At 68.8% G+C, this 16,373-nt stretch overlaps 2 protein-coding genes across 2 annotated transcripts; both read right to left on the bottom strand.

The window, feature by feature from the left end:
- Positions 1-6,855: 6,855 nt before the first annotated feature.
- On the bottom strand, positions 6,856-7,820 carry HEXIM1 (HEXIM P-TEFb complex subunit 1). The gene has a single exon (XM_010227076.2). The coding sequence runs from the start codon at positions 7,788-7,790 to the stop codon at positions 6,873-6,875; it is 918 nt and encodes a 305-aa protein (XP_010225378.2). The 5' UTR covers positions 7,791-7,820; the 3' UTR covers positions 6,856-6,872.
- Positions 7,821-9,376: 1,556 nt separating this feature from the next.
- On the bottom strand, positions 9,377-15,179 carry ACBD4 (acyl-CoA binding domain containing 4). The gene is made up of 9 exons (XM_088537210.1): positions 15,087-15,179; positions 14,890-15,010; positions 14,726-14,810; positions 14,538-14,658; positions 11,470-11,543; positions 10,880-10,985; positions 10,056-10,237; positions 9,728-9,772; positions 9,377-9,481 (listed from the first exon to the last, which is right to left on the bottom strand). Exons 1-9 carry the CDS (start codon positions 15,154-15,156, stop codon positions 9,377-9,379), a joined length of 909 nt encoding a protein of 302 aa, XP_088393336.1. The 5' UTR covers positions 15,157-15,179.
- Between the last annotated feature and the right edge of the window lie 1,194 nt (positions 15,180-16,373).

Below are 16,373 nucleotides of genomic sequence, written 5' to 3'. Positions count from 1 at the left end.
CTCCACCTGCAGCCGGCATCATCCCGCCGGAGCGGCCGCATCCCGCCGGAGCAGCCGGACACTGGGCTCCGGGCCGGGCCCGGAGGGGTTGTGACGGAGCAGGGACAGCTCCGTGCCTCGTTTTCCCTCTTTAATTAGGAATAACCGGATTTGTCCCGAGGGCGTCCCCAGGCCCGGCCATCGTTACCTGCGGGCGGTCACGGCGCAGGCGGCTGCTGCTCCCGGCCCAAAGTCCAGGCCCGTCCCTGGGGCTGGCGGCAGCTCCACACAGTGACAGCCGCCCTGTCACCTTGTCACCGTCACCCCGTCAGCTTGGCCGGCTCCCGGCGGGATATCGACTGCCACGAGCCTCAGGGCCGGAGCGGTGCCGGACCTGGGTCCCCACTGCAGCGCGGGGGGAAAAGTGCCGCCTGCAGGGCACGGCCACCCCCCTGTCACCGCACAGCAAGGCCTGGCCGCCCCCATGGCCATCCCGCACAGTGCGCCCGCTGCCAGCTCCCATGTCCACCTGCCACTCCACAGTGGGTTGGGGCCACCCCAGGGCACCCGCTGCCACCCCACAGTGGGACAGAGCCACCCCACAGCAGGCATGGCCACCCCACGGCCACCCCGCAGCCGAGCAGAGGGGCAGCCCCGTGGGCCCCCCCAGGCCCCGTGCTGGACCCCCAGGGCTGGCAGTGCCCCGAGGCCTGGCCGGGTGACGGTGCCACCCTTGTGGGTCCCTTGCCAGGGGACAGCCCTCGGTGTGGGGTGGCAGGGGGCAGCAGGGGATCCTGCTGTCCCCAAACGTGTCCCCCTCCCGCCCTCAGCAGCAGCCTCTGGAGCTGATGTGACCCCGCGGGCGGCAGCTCCCGCCACGGGGACGTCCCCGAGTCCCCCCGCCCCGGTGCCACCACGGGGACAAGCGCGGGGTCACCGGGGGGGCCCGGCTGTGGGCGGGGCTGAATCCCCAACCCCCCCGGAGGCGGGGGGGGGCCAGCCCCTGCCGCGCGGCTTGTGGCGGGGGCCTCGCTCGGCACGGCGGTTGTGGGCGGGGCCCTCGCTCGGCACGGGGGTTGTGGGCGGGGCGTCGCTCTGCACGGCGGTTGTGGGCGGGGCCTCGCTCTGCACGGCGGTTGTAGGCGGGGCCTCGCTCGGCACGGGGGCCGTGGGCGGGGCCTCGCTCGGCACGGGGCCGTGGGCGGGGCCTCGCTCGGCACGGGGGGCGTGGGAGGGGCCTCGCTCGGCACGGGGCCGTGGGCGGGGCCAAGCCGCCCCGTTGCTCCCCTCGGTTCCAGCCCCGCCACCGAGAGGCGCCTCCGGTCCCCGGTGCCTCGTCCCCCAGCACCTCTGCCCCCCTCCGACAGTGGCCTTGAGCGTGCAGCATGAACACCACCGGGGCTGCCCATGGGCATCATTCCCGTCCGTCGTGAGGCACCAGATACAGGATGTGGCACGGAAGCACCGTGGCGGTGCCAGCCCTGGCCAGGGCGCTGCCCTCTGCCATTCCATTGCGAAGCTCTGTTTCCTCGAAATCCGAGCAGACCCTGCCAACTCATTGTCAGGCTTAAATCCAAGAAGTGCTGGAACATCTCAGGACTTTCAGGTGGGAGGTGGCTCGGGGTGAAGTGTCCCCCGAACTGTGCAAGAGCAGGGTCATGCTGGCACCACCCAATGCCCCAAAATACTGGTACATGGGGGAGCAATGATATCAGCAGGGCCTTTTCCCTCCAGAAACACAAAAGCACCTATCCGGTCTTTGAAACCTTGATGGACCTGGAACTGTGATGCTAGATGGACCTTGAGCAGCCTCTGCTTCTCCACAGCCTCAGACCAGCGCTGCCACCACCCGTGGGGCAGGCCGGGCCTCTTGCTGGCTGCCAGCACTTGCAGCTCCCAGCTCGTGCAGGCTTACAGATTTCTTTAAAATTCCTTACAGATTTCATTAAATATAATGGTAATAATAAACACCACATTTTCATGCACTACTTGGTAGTAGAGCTGCGATCTGCTGAAATGAAAAACTGTAACGCACGTGTCTGTGATTTTACCGATTTTTAGTGTCGTCTCCCACACAAGAAAAAAAAAAAAGTTTCATTTTAGCAGCGCGACCTGATTCAGAGGCCCCAGGCCCGACACGGGGGCGGCAGCCAGGCCGCGGCCTGGCCGGGCCCGTTGCCATGGCAACGCTTCCGGGAGGTGCCGCGAGGCATCTCGGGACCGCGAGTCCCTCCCGCATCGCGCGTCCCGGCCGGGGCGAACCACAGCCCCCACAACCCCCCGCGGCGCCGCGCGCCCCGCCCCTTCCCCAACGAGTCGCGCCGCTGTTGGCTCCGCCGCGTCGGCCAGCAGCAGTACGGCGGCTCCTGATTGGCCGCGGCGCGCCCGGGCAGAGGCGCCCGCAATGGCGGCTGCTGGGGCGGTGGGGGAGCGGCGGGCGCCATTTTGTGTGTGCGGCGGCGCGGGCCGCCCGGGGGCGGCGGGGCCGAGCGAGGCCGGGCCGGGTCTGGTCTCCCGGCGCTGCCGCCGCGGCCGTTTCCTCCCCCGGGGCGGGGAGGCCGCTCGGGGGGCAGAGCGAGTCGGGGGCCCCGGCGGCTGGGCCCGCAGCGGCCTTTGTGCGGAAGCCCCGCGGCCCCCCCGGGCTGAGGGAGCTCCGTGACCCCCGGCGGGGCCGGTCGGGGGGGTCAGTCCCGGGGCCTGGGGGAGGGGGCGGTTTAGGCCGCCCGCAGAGCCGGGGGGTGTCGCGGGGCTCCGTCCCGCCCGTCCCGGCACTCAGGGAGGAGGGGAACCGGCCACAAACCCGCTCCGAAGGCAGAGGAAAAACGGGTCAAATCGCGCGGCATTGGGATGCGGTGACCCCCAGGAGCAGAGGGGGCTGCGGCATGGGTTGGAACCTGGAACAGAAGAGAACAGGGGTGAAAAACCCCTTTCCTGGCCGGGGTGGAGGCTGCTTTGGTGGCTGCCGATTGCACCATTCGCCTTTACCCCCGATACGTAAAAGGAAAAAAAAAATGTGAATCCCCCAAATTGGCTCCCTTGTGTCACCCGCTCGCGCTGGAGGCGCCGGGTTCCCACGGGAGGTGTCACCGGGCGCCCGGGCCCGGAGGAACGTGGCCTCCCCGTGGGGCCTGAAACAAAAGCTCTCTTGGCGGGGCCGGGAGCTCCGCGCACCGGAGCGAACGGCGTCCGGGCGCCGCGGGCGCAGTCCTCCAGCCGGGGATGCCACCAAGGGCCTTTCTAGCGGGCGCTCAGAAAACGCCAGCGCGGACGTAGCCGTGGGAGTTCCGGGGCTGTTGGGGTCTTCTGAATCCCCGAGGAGCTGTGGGAATCATGACAGCCCACGGCAGCGGGAGGGCTCTGTGTGCCCAGCGGCTCTGAGCGGGCTGCTTGGCCACCTTTCCTTCCCCCTCAACATGGAGGTGCCGCCAGGTTCCCGTGTGAAGCCGGGAGCTTTGGGAGGCTTCTGCTTTGAGCGCAGCTTGTGCCGCAAAATGGGGAGGTTTTTTCACTTGCAGAACAATATTCCACGCTATGTGCAGTGCATTTCATCAAGTGCTCCGCTGAAATTGCTCTGCCGACAAATTTTAGGCCCCTCCCGTGTTGCTGTGCTGCTTCCTGGGCTCTGGAGCGTTGGGTTTAGCTATGACTGCGTTTCCCAAGCTGCAGAGCTGCGCTCTCATCCACATCTTCGCGTACACGAAGTAGCTGGGGGTCTAATTTGAAGTTGATTGTTGCCAAACTAGGAGGCGTATTTAGCGTGAGCCGCCTGCCTGGCACCTAGCTGCGCTGCTGGGGTTTTGTCCTTGCTGGTTTTTAAGGTTGGGGGCAGGAAACGGGAACAGGAAAGGCCTCGTCCACAGAGCCAGCGCTCAACAGGCTGCAGACGGAGCCAAGGCTGGTTCTTGGGGAGGCTGAGGGTGAGGGCCCTATGGAGAGGCCTATAAAGGAGCTCTCCTTGTATCCAGTTGACTGTGCTGGAGATTTTCCTCTGCAAAAACCAAAACCCAAAACGTTTCTTGAATCCAGTCAAACACAACCATGGGGCTATCCAGAGCGGCCATGTTGATTCGTTGCCATAAACGTCAATTCAAGGCGTCTCGGGTAGGCTGGGTTCGCCACGGTCCGCGCGTTCCTCACGATAAGACGTGACAAATCCCAGATGGGTTTGGTGCTTGGCGGCAGGAGCAGGACACGGAGCTGCCTCGGCGGGGCTGGAGCAAACGGGCGCGTGCGGAGGTGCCCGCGGGGCCGCCGTGGAGCGGGAAAAGGTGGCGGCAGCTCCCGTCCCGCCAGCGCCCGCACGGGGCTGCGGCCTCCCCTCGCCGCGGCGGTGGCCAGAGCTCCTGCTCTGGGGCCGTGTGGCCGTGGTGACATGCGCGGGGGCTGCTCTGGGGTGGCTGCCTTGCATTCAAAACAGCCCCCCGTTTGCAGAGTGGCCCGGGTGGCCCCAGGCCGTCCCTGCCGCCCGGCCCCGCGGTGCGGCCAGGCCGAAGCTCCGAGGGGCCCCGTCCTGCGGGGCCGGGTCCCGTTGCCGCCTGTTGGACCCTGCAGGGCCGTTGGGAGAAGCCCGAGTGCGGCCGCAAGCACTGGCAACGCTGCCATGAGCCGGGACCCGGCCTCAGCAGGCCGTGGAGCCCGGGGAAAGGGGCGGGCAGCCCCACGGGCCCGGCGGAGCGGAGCGGCACCAGGCGCAGGAGGGCTCTGCGCAGGTCCCACAAGCGGGGGGCAGCGGCACCGCTGCCGTGTGTCCATACAGACCGGGGCCGCCCTCGATGGCACCACGGGGGGCGTTGGGCCCCAGCACCTCGCGGGGTCGGTTTGTGCCTCAAACCAGCCGCCCCGTGCACCGGCCTGCGGGGGTGTCTCATCCCGTCACCCCTCTCTCCCAGGGCCGCAGCCTGGCCGAGCTCCCCGGCGGCTGCTGGTCCACAGGGAGGTCCCAAGGGCCCGGTCCGGCCGCAAGGGCCGTCCCGAGCCCTGGCAGAGCCGGGGGAGCCGCGCTCGGCGCTTTGGCAAGGAGCAGCCCTGGGGAGCAGCGATAACCCGGTGCTTAAGGCAGGCGGGTGCCATCAGAGCAGTTTGAAGGGCCGCAGCGCGGCGCGAAGCAGAAAGGCCGGGAGAATCAGAGCGCTGGGGCCAGGGCACAATGGCAGCAGTGCTTTTTGTGGGGGGAAACGTCTTTAAGTCACAGCTGTTAAAGCAGTTGCAGAAAACCCAGAATGAAGCTTTATTTCCTTATTAGAAGAGACGCCACTTTGCTTGTAACGGCCATCGCCGCAGCCTTTGCCGAATACCCCTTCCTGGGGGTCGGCCTCTTTGTGTTAACTGGAGGCCGAGGACAGTGTCTCAGCGCGGGACACCGAGACCCCTTGGAGCGCAGAGCCGGCACCGACCGCTGCGGTTTCCCTGCCGGAACGCGGAGCCGTCGTGCGGTTCTTTGGAGGGACGAGCTCCTTAGGGCAGACAAACGGCACCAGGACGGGGCCGGGCTCCCCGCGCGGCGCCGGCCCAGCCAAGTCACGGCAGAGCGGAAGGAAAATGGGCACCCGGGAGGGTCTCGGGTGAGCAACCTCCACCCGTGCCTTTTTCCCTTCCCAAAGCCAAGAGCGGTGTCAGCACATGCCCTGCAGCAGAAACGTTGCCAATTTTCCTTAAAAAAAAAAAAAAAAAAAAATCTAAAATGCCTTAAAATCACAGGCCCTTGGCCACAGTGCTGCTCCCCAGCCCCTGCCCGGGGCCTCTGCTGCCCACCCCGGCCTGGATGCACCCGCTACCTGCCACCTCAAGGATATTTGTGAACCCCCTAATTGTAGGAAAAGGAACCGTTTTGTGTTGCGCTTTCCCTTGCGGAGCGTGGCGGCTGTTCAGACCTCCCGATTTGCCCCGTGTCCATGTCAGGCCCCACATGGATCAGAGCGGATGGGTCCGATACCACTTCAGGCTTCGCCGCCCCCAGACCGCAGCTCCCGCCGTGCTGGGGGACAGCGGTGCCTCCACCTCGGCTGCCAGCCCTGTGTGCGGTGCAGCGCCCGCTCCCCCCGCAGCGGCGCGCGGAGCTTCGTCCCGCTGCCCTGTTTCGAGGAGTTTCTTCTGCTTGGCTTCCTACAGAGGGACAGAACCGTGCTTTTAACGAGATGGATACACCCCAATCCGCGCACATCAGGAGGGCCAGGGCCCTGTTAGGGAGGTGCAAACAGGGCCCTGGGCCCTCCTGATGCTGCGCGGATCGGGGCTGTCCCCTCTCGTCCAGGCAGGTTTGTTGTAGGCAGAGCAGAAACTCCTCGAGGGTTAAAGCTCCCGGCAAGCAGCGTCCGCAGGGGGAGCTCCGCGGAGCGGCCGGCCAGGAACCGGAGCCAGGCCCAGCTCCCCGCGCCGGCAGCGCCCGCGGAGGCGCCCGGAGCAGAGCGACGCTCGGAACCTTCTTCCAGAAACGACACCAGAACCGTTACAGTTACAAGTAGTTAAATTTATTAGACCTCTATAATTTTTATAGTCTTTTTTTTTTTGCCAATTTACAGGTTTCCTGGGGAGGTTTTCTTTTCGGGTTTGTTTTTGGTTTAAACACAACAAAATAAAACAAGGGGAGAAAAAAAGCAAAAAAAAAAAAAAAGGCAAAAAAGCAAAAACAAAAAGAAGAAAAAAAATCAAGTTCACTTATACATCACCCCTCCCCTAGCCCCAAAAGCCACCTACAAAATAAAAAAGAAACAAAACAAACCAGGCAACAGCAAGGAGGGGACGCGGCCGCCGGGCGCGCGGCGCTGCAGCGCCCGGCCCGGGCAGCTCCGCGCCGTCTCTGTACACGGGTATTTATAATGTTACCCCCCACCACTGTAAAAAGCGACCCCCCGCCCCGCCACCCCCCCGAGTGTCACCCCAGCCCCCCCACGGTGTCACTCGGCCGGCGGCGGCGCCGGCTCCTTCTCCTGGAGCAGCCGCAGGTTCTCGGCTCGCAACTTGTCCACCTCGAGCTCCAGCTGCCGCAGCCGGGCCGCCTCCCCCCCGCACTTCTTGCTCTCCATCCGCAGCCGGTTGTTCTCGTCCTCCATGCGCGACAGGCACTTCTCGAGCTCCAGGTACTCCTTGACGAGCTCCTGCTTGCTCATGTTCTGCAGGCTCTCCACGTGGTACCGCTCGTAGGTCTCCGAGAAGTCCCGCTGCAGGAACTCGCTGCCGTCGCCCCCCATGCCGTCGCTGCCGCCGTCCTCGTCGGCCGCCTCCTCCAGGAAGTCCTCGTCGCTCGTCTCGGCCGGCTTGGCGGCCGCCCGCCGCGGGTACAGCCCGGTCTTGAGGTCGGGCTCCTCCTGGTCGTGGTCCTCCATGAGGAACTGCGTGGTGTTATAGGGGGCCACGGGCTGCCCCTTGGCGAACATCTCGGCGCGGAGGCGCGAGGCGCGCAGGCTCTGCCGCTCGTCGAACTGCTGCTTCTCCTCCCAGCTCAGCTTCGAGTAGGGCTTCCAGCGCCGCTTCTTCTTCGACGGCCGCCGACGGTGCTTCTTCTTGGGCGGCCACTCGGCGGGGCGCCCCGCGGGCGGCCGGCACCGCGGCCCCGCCAGGCCCGGCCGCGCCGTCCGCCCCGCGGCGTCTCCAGCGCCCTCGGCCGCCTCAAGCGGCGGCGCCGGCTCCGCCTCGCCGCCCCCCGCCGCCGCCGGAGGAGCGTCGCCGCTCTCAGCCTCGGGCTGCGCCTCGGGCTCGGGCTGCGCCTGGGGCTCAGGCTGCGTCTCGGACTCGAGCTGCGTCTCGGGCTCGCGCTGCGCCTGCGGCTCCGCTTCAGGCTCCGGCCGCGGCTCCGCGGGCGCCGCGTCGGCCATGGCTGCGCGGCTGCCTCCCCTCAGCGCCGGGTGCCGCCGCGGCGCATGGGGGCCGCGTCCGCTCAGGCCGCGCGCGCCACCGGCGCGGCCGCCGCGCGCGCAGCGGGTGAAGGCGCCGCCGGGCGCGCAGGGGTTAACGCCGCCGGGCCCGCCCCCCCGCGCGCATGGCACGCGCCGCCGCCGCCCCAAGCCCGCCCCGCACCGCCACCCGCTGCCCGCGCCGCCAGCTCCCGACTGCTGCTCCCAGCGCGCTCCCACGCCTTATATAGCGTCGCCTGGCCCCGCCCCACGCCGCGCACGCGCACTGCCCGCCCCGCGCCGCGCGGCATGCCGGGAGCCGTAGTCCGCCGCCGCGATCGATCCGCTGGCTCCCGCCGGCGGCGGCGACTACGGCTCCCAGAAGCGCCGCCGCCGCCGCGCAGCGGCCAATCAGCGCACGCGGGGGAAGGGTCCTCCCGCCGCGGCAGACGCTCTCCCATTGGCCGCGGCGAACGTCACTCCCGCGCAGCTCAACCAATGGGCGCGCGGCGGGCCGTACCATGAGCTCGAGGGGTTCCCCCGCGCGGCGGGGCCGCGCGCGCCCGGCGACCTTCACGGCGGCGCTAAGGGCAGCGCCCGGCGCCTCCCCGCGCCCACCGGGAGATGGTTCGGTCCGAAAGTAGTCCCCGGGCGGCACCGCGAAGGGAGCGGAGCGGGGGAGGCGGATCCCGGAGGAGCCGCCGTCCCGGGACCGGGATTCGGCCCGCCCCAAACGCGAGCGGCCGCGCCCCGAACGCGGGCGGGCCGAATCCCGGTCCCGGGACGGCGGAGGGCGGGCGCAAGGATCCGGGTACCGCGCGGAGGGAGATGTAAACAAACGCAGGCGGAAACGAGGCCCTCCTTAAAGGGGCCGCGTCGCCCTGGCGCTAAGCCCCGGCGGCCGAGGCCAAGGCCACGGTGGCGAGGGGGGAATCCCCGAAACGCGACGCCCTCCTGGGCCTCTCCAGCGTGCCGGGAGCCCACGGGTGACCACGGGGACGTGGGGGACCCGCGCCCGCTCCACTCCGAGTCTGCGCATGCCCGAGGCTGCCCCATGGCGGCGGCCGCGTCCCCCGCACACGCAGGCAGCGCTGGGAAGGCGACTTTAATGAGGCGGCGGCGGGGACGTGTCCGCGGCCCCCGCGGGGGCACTTGGCACTGACCCCCCTCCATGTGCGTGACAGCGACAGCCCCCGCCTGGGGCCGTCCCCGAGCGGTGACGGCGCTTGGCCCGTGTGTCCCGTTCCCCCCCCGCCCCAGCTCCTCTCCCTGCTCCCAGTGTCATTCCCGCGCCCCAGTTGGAGATTGCGTTTTCCCTGGGAAGTCCCCCCCGTGGAAGCTGCGTTTTCCCTGGGTGCAAAGCGCTTTTGTCCCCCTTGCAGTGCCAGGGGGACCCTCAGAGTGGCCAGGGGCAGCGGGTCCTCGCGGCTGCGACAGTCACTTAAAAAGCCCCTGTCCCCTGATGGGGGCTGGCGCGGGGGTCCCTTCCCTCCTTGCACCGGTCCCGTTGCTCTTGCCAGGCTGCGGAAGCAGAATCGCTCGTTGTCGCTGCGGGGCCGGGGCCACGGTCACCTCTTCCTGCCCTGCAGGCGCCGCAGCAGCCACTGGGCGACGAAGGGCCAGGCGACGAGGAAGAGCAGCGTGCGAGGGGACACGGGCAGCGGCCACGGGAGCTGCGGAGGGCATGGGGACGTGGGCCGGGAGCGCCCCGGGGCTCCCTGCGGAGAGCAGCCATCCCCCCTGCCCTCCCTGGCACAGCCCCACGGGCACCCCCTGCCCCTGCCACATCCCTGGGGGTGTCCTGGGTTGTCCCCTGCCCTCTGTCCTGCTCGGGGCAGGCAGGCTCCTCCAGTGGGTGCATGGGGACAGGACAGCAGGACGGCCAAGGCCGCACGGCGCCGCGTCCCCCTCCAACTCACCTGCGCAGCGAGGGGCTGGCGGGGAGGACCCTCGCACACGTCCACCTGCAAGGCAGGAGAGGCTGTGGGTGCAGCCGGGGCCACCCCTGTGGCGGCCACTGCGTCCCCACAGGAGCGGGGACAGACAGAGCCGAGCGCAGCCAGGACAGGACCCAGGGGCCATGGGGACCACGGAGACAGCACGTTGGGGCAGATCAGAGCCTCTACCCTGACAGGATGTGCCACGACAGCCCCGCTCTCCGCACCAGGGACACGCCAGGATGCCGTAGCCAACCCCCTGGGCCGGTGGGTCGCACGGCCCCGTCCCCGGAGGCGGCAGGGCAGGTACCTGCGCGGCCGCAAGCGTCTCCAGCTGGCTCAGCCGCTCCTGCACTCGCTGCATGTCGTCCTGCAGCGCTCGGACGGTGCCGGCCACCTGCGCCCCCAGCTCCGCCGGCACCTCCTGGGTCGGCTCCGCGTCACCTTCGGTGTCGCTCTGGGCGTCCTGCTCTCCCGCGGCGAGCTGCGTAGCTGGGGGGCATGGGGCACCGCTCAGGGCGGGCAGGAACACGGCGACGTGGCAGTGCCACCGCTTGGCAGCAACAGCTTGTGCCAGCGCTGCCAGCACAGCCCCCCAGAGCCCGCAGGGAGCCCATGGTGTCACGGTCCCTGGTTGGCACTGCAGGTGCTTCCCAAGGGCTCCGCGTCCCGCTGAGGCGTCCGTGCGCTCCCGGCTCCAGCCCCGAGCTGCAGCGCTGCCCGGGCTCAGCAAAGCCCCAGAGCGGCCCCATTTCGGGCCGCGGACACCCCGGTAGCCCTTGCCGTGAGCCGGAGCCCGGCAGTGCGCACCGTGCCGCGGCTGCTCCCAACACGGCTCTGTGGAGCCGCTTGGCCCCTTCCCGGCGCTGCCGGAGGCCGGGGTCGCCCGTCCCCGCGGCAGGTGCCTTTATGGGCCTCGTTACAAGTTAACTCCCAAGGTCAAGCAGCCGGGAGGCCCTGCAGAAACATCACGGCACGGAGACGAGCGCCGGCGGCCGGGCCCCGCTCCAGTGCGGCGGCTGCTTGGCCTGGCTGCTCCCGCCGCACAGAGCACCGGGACAGACCCGCGGAGGTACCGTGCGGCCCGTCCCCGTGCCGAGCGCCCTTCCCTCCCGTCCCAAGCGCTGCACCCACCTGTCTCCGCGCCGGGGCCGCTCTTCCACGACGGTCTCCTGCCTTGGCCCTGCGGCTCGGGCCCGGCGCGGGCGCCGCGCAGGGAGAGCCCCTGTGTGGCCAGCAGCTGTGCGGGGCAGAGGAGAGCGGCGCTGGGAGCCCCCTTGGCGCCCGCCGCCGCCCCAGGCCGTCCTGCTCCGCAGGCTGCTCCTCCCGTGCCCAGGAGCAGCGCCCGGAGAACCAGCTCATGCGGGCTCAGCCTGGGATGGGCTCCTGAGGGCACCCAGGCATCCGGGCGCTCTCCACCCCGCCGGCTCCTCAGCACCCGCTCTGCTACCGTGGGTGCAAAACTCGGCCCATGGGACCCAAGGTGACGGTTAGGAGCGAGCAGGGAGTGGTGGCAGGAACAAGGGAGATCAGTGCATGCCAGGGCCCTCAGTGATGGGCACCCGGCTCGAGGGACACGAGGGACACAAGGATCCCTCTCCAGGGCGGAGCCAGGGAGCCTCCCTGCTCGGGCAGGGCTCCTGGAGCGGCGGCGCAGGCAGGTGCGCGGAGCCCACGCGGGGCCCCGGCGCTTCACAGCCTCCTCCTGCGCCGCAGGGCGTTACCTGCTCGGGCTCCACGTGCTCCAGGGTGTCGCAGTAAACGTCCCCCTCGGAGTCGCTGGGCACCCGGCCGCCTCCTGCAAGGGAAGCGCCGGCTGAGCGCGGCGGCAGCACCAGCGCCCCGGCTCCCGCCGCAGCCGGTGCCCCAGGCCACAAGGAGGGCGCTCCGCGAGCGGCCGGGAAGGCAGCGCCGGCGCCTGCGGGGACCCGGCACAGAACTCGCCGTGGGGCAGCTCCGGGCATGGGGCAGCTCCCTCCCCGCTGCAGGAATGTGGCTTTTGCTGCAGGAAAGGGCACTGGGGAGCCCCAAGGGTGAAGGAGTCAGCTCCGCTACCAGCGTCAGAGCCGTGGCCTCGAATCCAAGGACCGAATTCCCCTTGTCCTGCCCAGCCGCAAGGCGAGGCTCACAGGCAGAGCCCAAGCGACAGGGAGCTCTTTTGGGCTGGGTTTCACCATGCACACACAGCCCCCCCCAGGGAAAGGGCTGGCATGGTGGGACAGCGGCCGGCGGAAATCCCAGCGCAGAGCCACGCACGGAGTCTTCCCACTTGGATCCAGGGCACCCGGCTGCTCCGACGTGGCAGGTCGGCGTGCTGCAGTCCCCCTGGCACCCAGTGGGCACGGTGCCCAGCGCCGCTCACGTGCCTGGCCCGTGTGCCCGTGAGGACAGCCGTGTGTCGGGAGCGACGCGCTCGCTCCGTGCCCATATATGCTCCTGGAGGGAGGGCACCAGCGCCTCGGAGGAATTCCTCCCTCTGGCACCCGGAGGCCCCTGCGCCGAGGCGCTCTGAGCACCGCGAGCCATGCAGGGAGGCGCAGGGATCCCGCTGCCCAGCAGCTGCCTTCCTTGGGCTGGGACTTTGTGGGACATCTTCCCCGTCCGTGTCTCAGCCCAGCCCTCAATCCTGCCCCTGCAAGTCAGCAGGATCAGACCTCTCTCAACAGAGCAGAGCAACACAGAGATACCAACATGCTAGAGGTGACGCAGGGCCCAGGAACAGCTCCGAGAGCTGGATCCACGGAAAGCACCAGCTCTCCAGTGCTTGGGAAGAGCAAGCAGGGCTGGACCATCCGTGGCCAAGGCCGAGGGCTCTGCAGACGGATGGAGGCCGGGCCGGCCGCATCCTCCAGGGCCGGTGCCAGGGCCTGCGCCTCCCCGCGGGTCCCTGCCGGTGCCGGCCGCACTGGGAGACCCACCTGCCGCGCGCTCCCCGCGCGCCTCCTCCTCGGGCAGGCTGCTCTCCAAGTGATCCTGAGCCGGGCTCCCTTCCTGCCCTTCCTGGCTGGGGCCGGGCTCCTGCTCCCCATCTCCTGCACAGAGGGGAGGGAGGAACTGGCGTTAAAACAGTGCAGACGGCCCTGCGCTCCGGGACGCGCCGGCTGCGGAGAGCAACAACTGCGAGAGCTGGAGCGGCCCTGGGCCCCCCGGGGTCTCCCTGTCCTTGGGTAATCCCGGCCCCGCGGCGTCTCCAGCGGTCGGGACTTTGCTCCCCACTCCCAGCCCGCCCTGCACCCCGGGGCTGCTCTTCCCCATGGGCCTCCGGCTCCGGGTCCCTCCTCAGTGCGTCCCCCGCGGGAGGACATGGCGGGTCCCGTCGCAGCCCCAGGTCCCGTCGCAGCCCCGGCTGCCCCAGCCTCGAGGGCAGGAGCCGGGAGCTGCAGTTACCCCAAGGCACCTCCCAGGGCGGCTGTGAAACTGCTTCCCTGGAGATTGCTCCGGATCAGGAGCCGCTCAGAACTGACCTCCCGAGCGCCAGCGCTATTTTCATTTTCTAAAAACATGGGTCTGGTTTTTGAGCACCCCAGACACCCCCCTCCAAGGCACGGGAAGCTTCTCAAGGGCCTCGAGCGCTCCTCCCAGCACCAACCAGCTCTGGCGCCCAAACCCACCCCTGTGCTTGGGATTATCATTAACACCAGCTGCAAAGCGCCCGCGCGCCCACGGGGTTTGGGACCTTGAACACACATGACTCAATGGTCTCAAAGCTCCTGCATTTTGAACCACGGCTGAGGCACCTTGGGTTTATTTAGCCTGCAGACTCGATCGGGCTCAGAGCTAAAGGAGAGACTCTCACCCGTGCCCGACAGCGGCACGGGACGACGCTCCCCAGAGCGCCTGGTCCCACGGGTGGTACCGGCCGGCCTGGCCTCCGGGCAGTGGGTTTTGGCATCCTCCTGGGAAGCAGCCGGTGACAGCAGCTGCCAGAGAGGGCCCAGGTGGGGCAAGTACTTGGGACAGGCCGGCAGCGGGTGTTTATCAGAGCTCTTCTGACACCAGCAAAACCCCCACAGTTTATCCCTGCCATGGGCACAGCCCAACGTGCCAGGGTCTCCTGCAGAGCTGGTCTCCTGCTGGAGCCTGGGTCCAGCCAAACCTGCACGCTTGGACTTTGCACCTTCATTCACCAGTAGCTGATGCCCTTCTGAAACCTCCCGGCTGATTAAGGACAACCAAATCAAAACTCTTTGCTCGAGTTTTCCAGCGTTTGGGTAGCTGCTGCTGCAGCACAGTGGCCTGGTTCGCGGCGCGCTCGGCCACCGCGGGTCCCATGCGCTGGGGACCCTGCTGCAGAGGTGAGAACAGTCCCCAGCAGCCCCTCTGCGCGCGACAGGCGTCACCGCAGACGCATGCATGGAACGGCTGGGAAGAGCTCTCTGGAACAAGAGTCCCGGCAGCCCTGGATCCCTGTAATCCCGTTTCTCAACCCCAGGCTCTCCACGTCCATTCCCACCTGCCCAGCTGTTTATGTTGGATGATCCGACGAGGTTGTCTTAGCCAGATCCCACCCTTGCCAGGGGTGGCTGCTAGTCAAGGCTAAGCGAGCGGAAGCGGACAGGACATTAAACTGGAGCTGCTCCAACCGCTCGACAACGTGGGGCCACGTACGGCCTTGCACCGTGCCACATTTGGGGACCAAATCCCAAGTTCCCTCCACAAAGTCCCAGGGAGAGAAAGCCCGGAATGAAGCGATGCCCAAGCAGGAGCAGTGCCCGGCGGCAGGGCGGGCAGCGGGACGGGCCCGGGCGGCGCTGCAAGGGGCGCGCGGGGAGGCGACGCGCCGGCCACTCACCCGCGCTGCCACCAAGGACGGCGCCGGGGGGCCGCGGCAGGTCGCGGATCACCTCGTAGAGCGGCGCCAAGGCCTCGAACACGTCCCGCGTCGCCTCGTCCAGGGGCACCGTGTCGATGACCTGCGGAGAGCCGCGCTGGCAGCGGCGCCCGGCCGGCCGCCCCGGCCCGACCCGCTGCCCCCGCTACCTTCTGCGCCACCTTCTTCATCTCGGCCACGTAGGCGGCCATGGCCTCCTCCTTGGACATCCGCCCCAGGCTGTGCCAGGCGTCCCTGCGGGCGGCAGCGGCCGTGAGGGGCCGCGGGGACACGGGCGCGGGCCGGCCGCGCGCCGCGCGCCGCCCCGTCTCACCACTTGTAGCGGCCGATGGGGTCCCAGAAGCCGGGCCGCGGGCCCTGGCAGCGCCCCGCCGTCGCCTGCTTGTAGTAGCTGTAGAAGCGCAGCATCTCCTCGTACGAGGGCCGGTACGAACCTGCGGCACGGCGGAGCCTCAGCGGGCGCGGCGGGAACCGCCGCCCGCCACCGGGGCCGCCGCCGCCGCCACTCACCGCTTCGGGGCAGCCCCTGGATGACCTGCACGGCAGCGCGGAACTGCGCCCCGCAGCTCGCCTCCTCCATGGCGCCGCCCGGCACCGGCACCGGCACCGACACCAGCGGCGGCACCGGCACCGGGGCGCGTGCGAGGGGGGGAAGCGCGGGTCCAATCAGCACGCGCCTTCCATCCGCGCCGACGCGGCGCGCCCAATGAGCGCGCAGCTTCCGAAACGGCCCGGGCTGCCTCCCTCCCTGCCCCGCTCCCCCGCGCGCCCCCCCGCGCGGCGCAGCCAATCACGGCGCGACTCGCTCGCCCCCTGCTGGCCGCACAGCGCGCGGGCCGCCACCCCGCTCCCTCCCCCCGCGCGGGGCAGCCAATGGGCGCGCGGCTGGCGGACACCGCGGCGCCCCCTGCCGGAGCGTGGCGGCGCCGCGCGGGCTGCGGGCGGGGGCGGCGGCGACCTGCGGGGTAACGCACCGGGACAGCGCACGGGGTAACGCACTGGGACAGCGCATGGGATAATGCACCGGGGTGATGCACCGGGACAGCGCACGGGATAATGCCCTGGGGTGATGCACCGGGACAGTGCACGGGGTAGCGCACCAGGGTGATGCACCTGGGTGGTGCACCGAGGCAGTGCACGGAGTAATGCACCGGGACAGTGCACGGGATAATGCACTGGGCTGATGCACTGGGGTGATGCACCGGGACAGCGCACGGGATGGAGCACCGGGATGATGCACCAGGGCAGTGCACGGGGTAATGCACTAGGACAATGCACGGGATAATGCGCCAGGCTGATGCACCACGCCAGTGCATGAGGTAACGCACCAGGCCAGTGCACGGGTAACACACCGCAGTGATGCACCGGGACAGTGCATGGCGTAATGCACCGGGACAGCATGCAGGGTGATGCACCAGGACAGCGCACTGGGCAATGCATCGAGACAGTGCACTGGGACAGTGCATGGGTTAATGCACCAGGGTGATGCACCAGAACAGTGCACCGGGGCAGTGCACGGAGTAACACACCAGTACAGTGCACTGGGACAGCACGTAGGATGTTGCACCGGGACAGTGCACCGGGACAGTGCAGGGGTTAATGCACCAGGGAGATGCACTGGCACAGTGCACGAGGTGATGCACCAGGGTGATACACCAGGACAGCTTAGGGGATAATGCACCAGGGTGATGAACCAGGACAGTGCACAGGGTAATGCACTGGGTTAGTGCATTGGGGTGATGCACTGGGTTAGTGCACTGGGGTGATGCACCGGGACAGTGCACGGAGTAATGCACT

Source organism: Tinamus guttatus, unplaced genomic scaffold (genome assembly GCF_059628265.1).
Source record: "Tinamus guttatus ecotype Peru unplaced genomic scaffold, ASM5962826v1 Tinamus_guttatus_pri_ptg000732l, whole genome shotgun sequence".
Classification (NCBI taxonomy): Eukaryota; Metazoa; Chordata; class Aves; order Tinamiformes; family Tinamidae; genus Tinamus; species Tinamus guttatus.
The sequence above is the reverse complement of the archived record's forward strand: the minus strand, read 5'-3'. Positions and strand labels throughout refer to the sequence as shown.

Coding starts and splice junctions, on each gene's coding strand:
- HEXIM1 (XM_010227076.2), bottom strand. CDS start 7,790: ATGGCCGACGCGGCGCCCGCGGAGCCGCGGCCGGAGCCTGAAGCGGAG.
- ACBD4 (XM_088537210.1), bottom strand. CDS start 15,156: ATGGAGGAGGCGAGCTGCGGGGCGCAGTTCCGCGCTGCCGTGCAGGTC. Junction 14,659..14,725: donor TGAAGAAGGTGGCGCAGAAG/GTAGCGGGGGCA, acceptor GGCTCTCCGCAG/GTCATCGACACGGTGCCCCT. Junction 10,238..10,879: donor CGGCCCCGGCGCGGAGACAG/GTGGGTGCAGCG, acceptor CATGCCCCCCAG/CTACGCAGCTCGCCGCGGGA.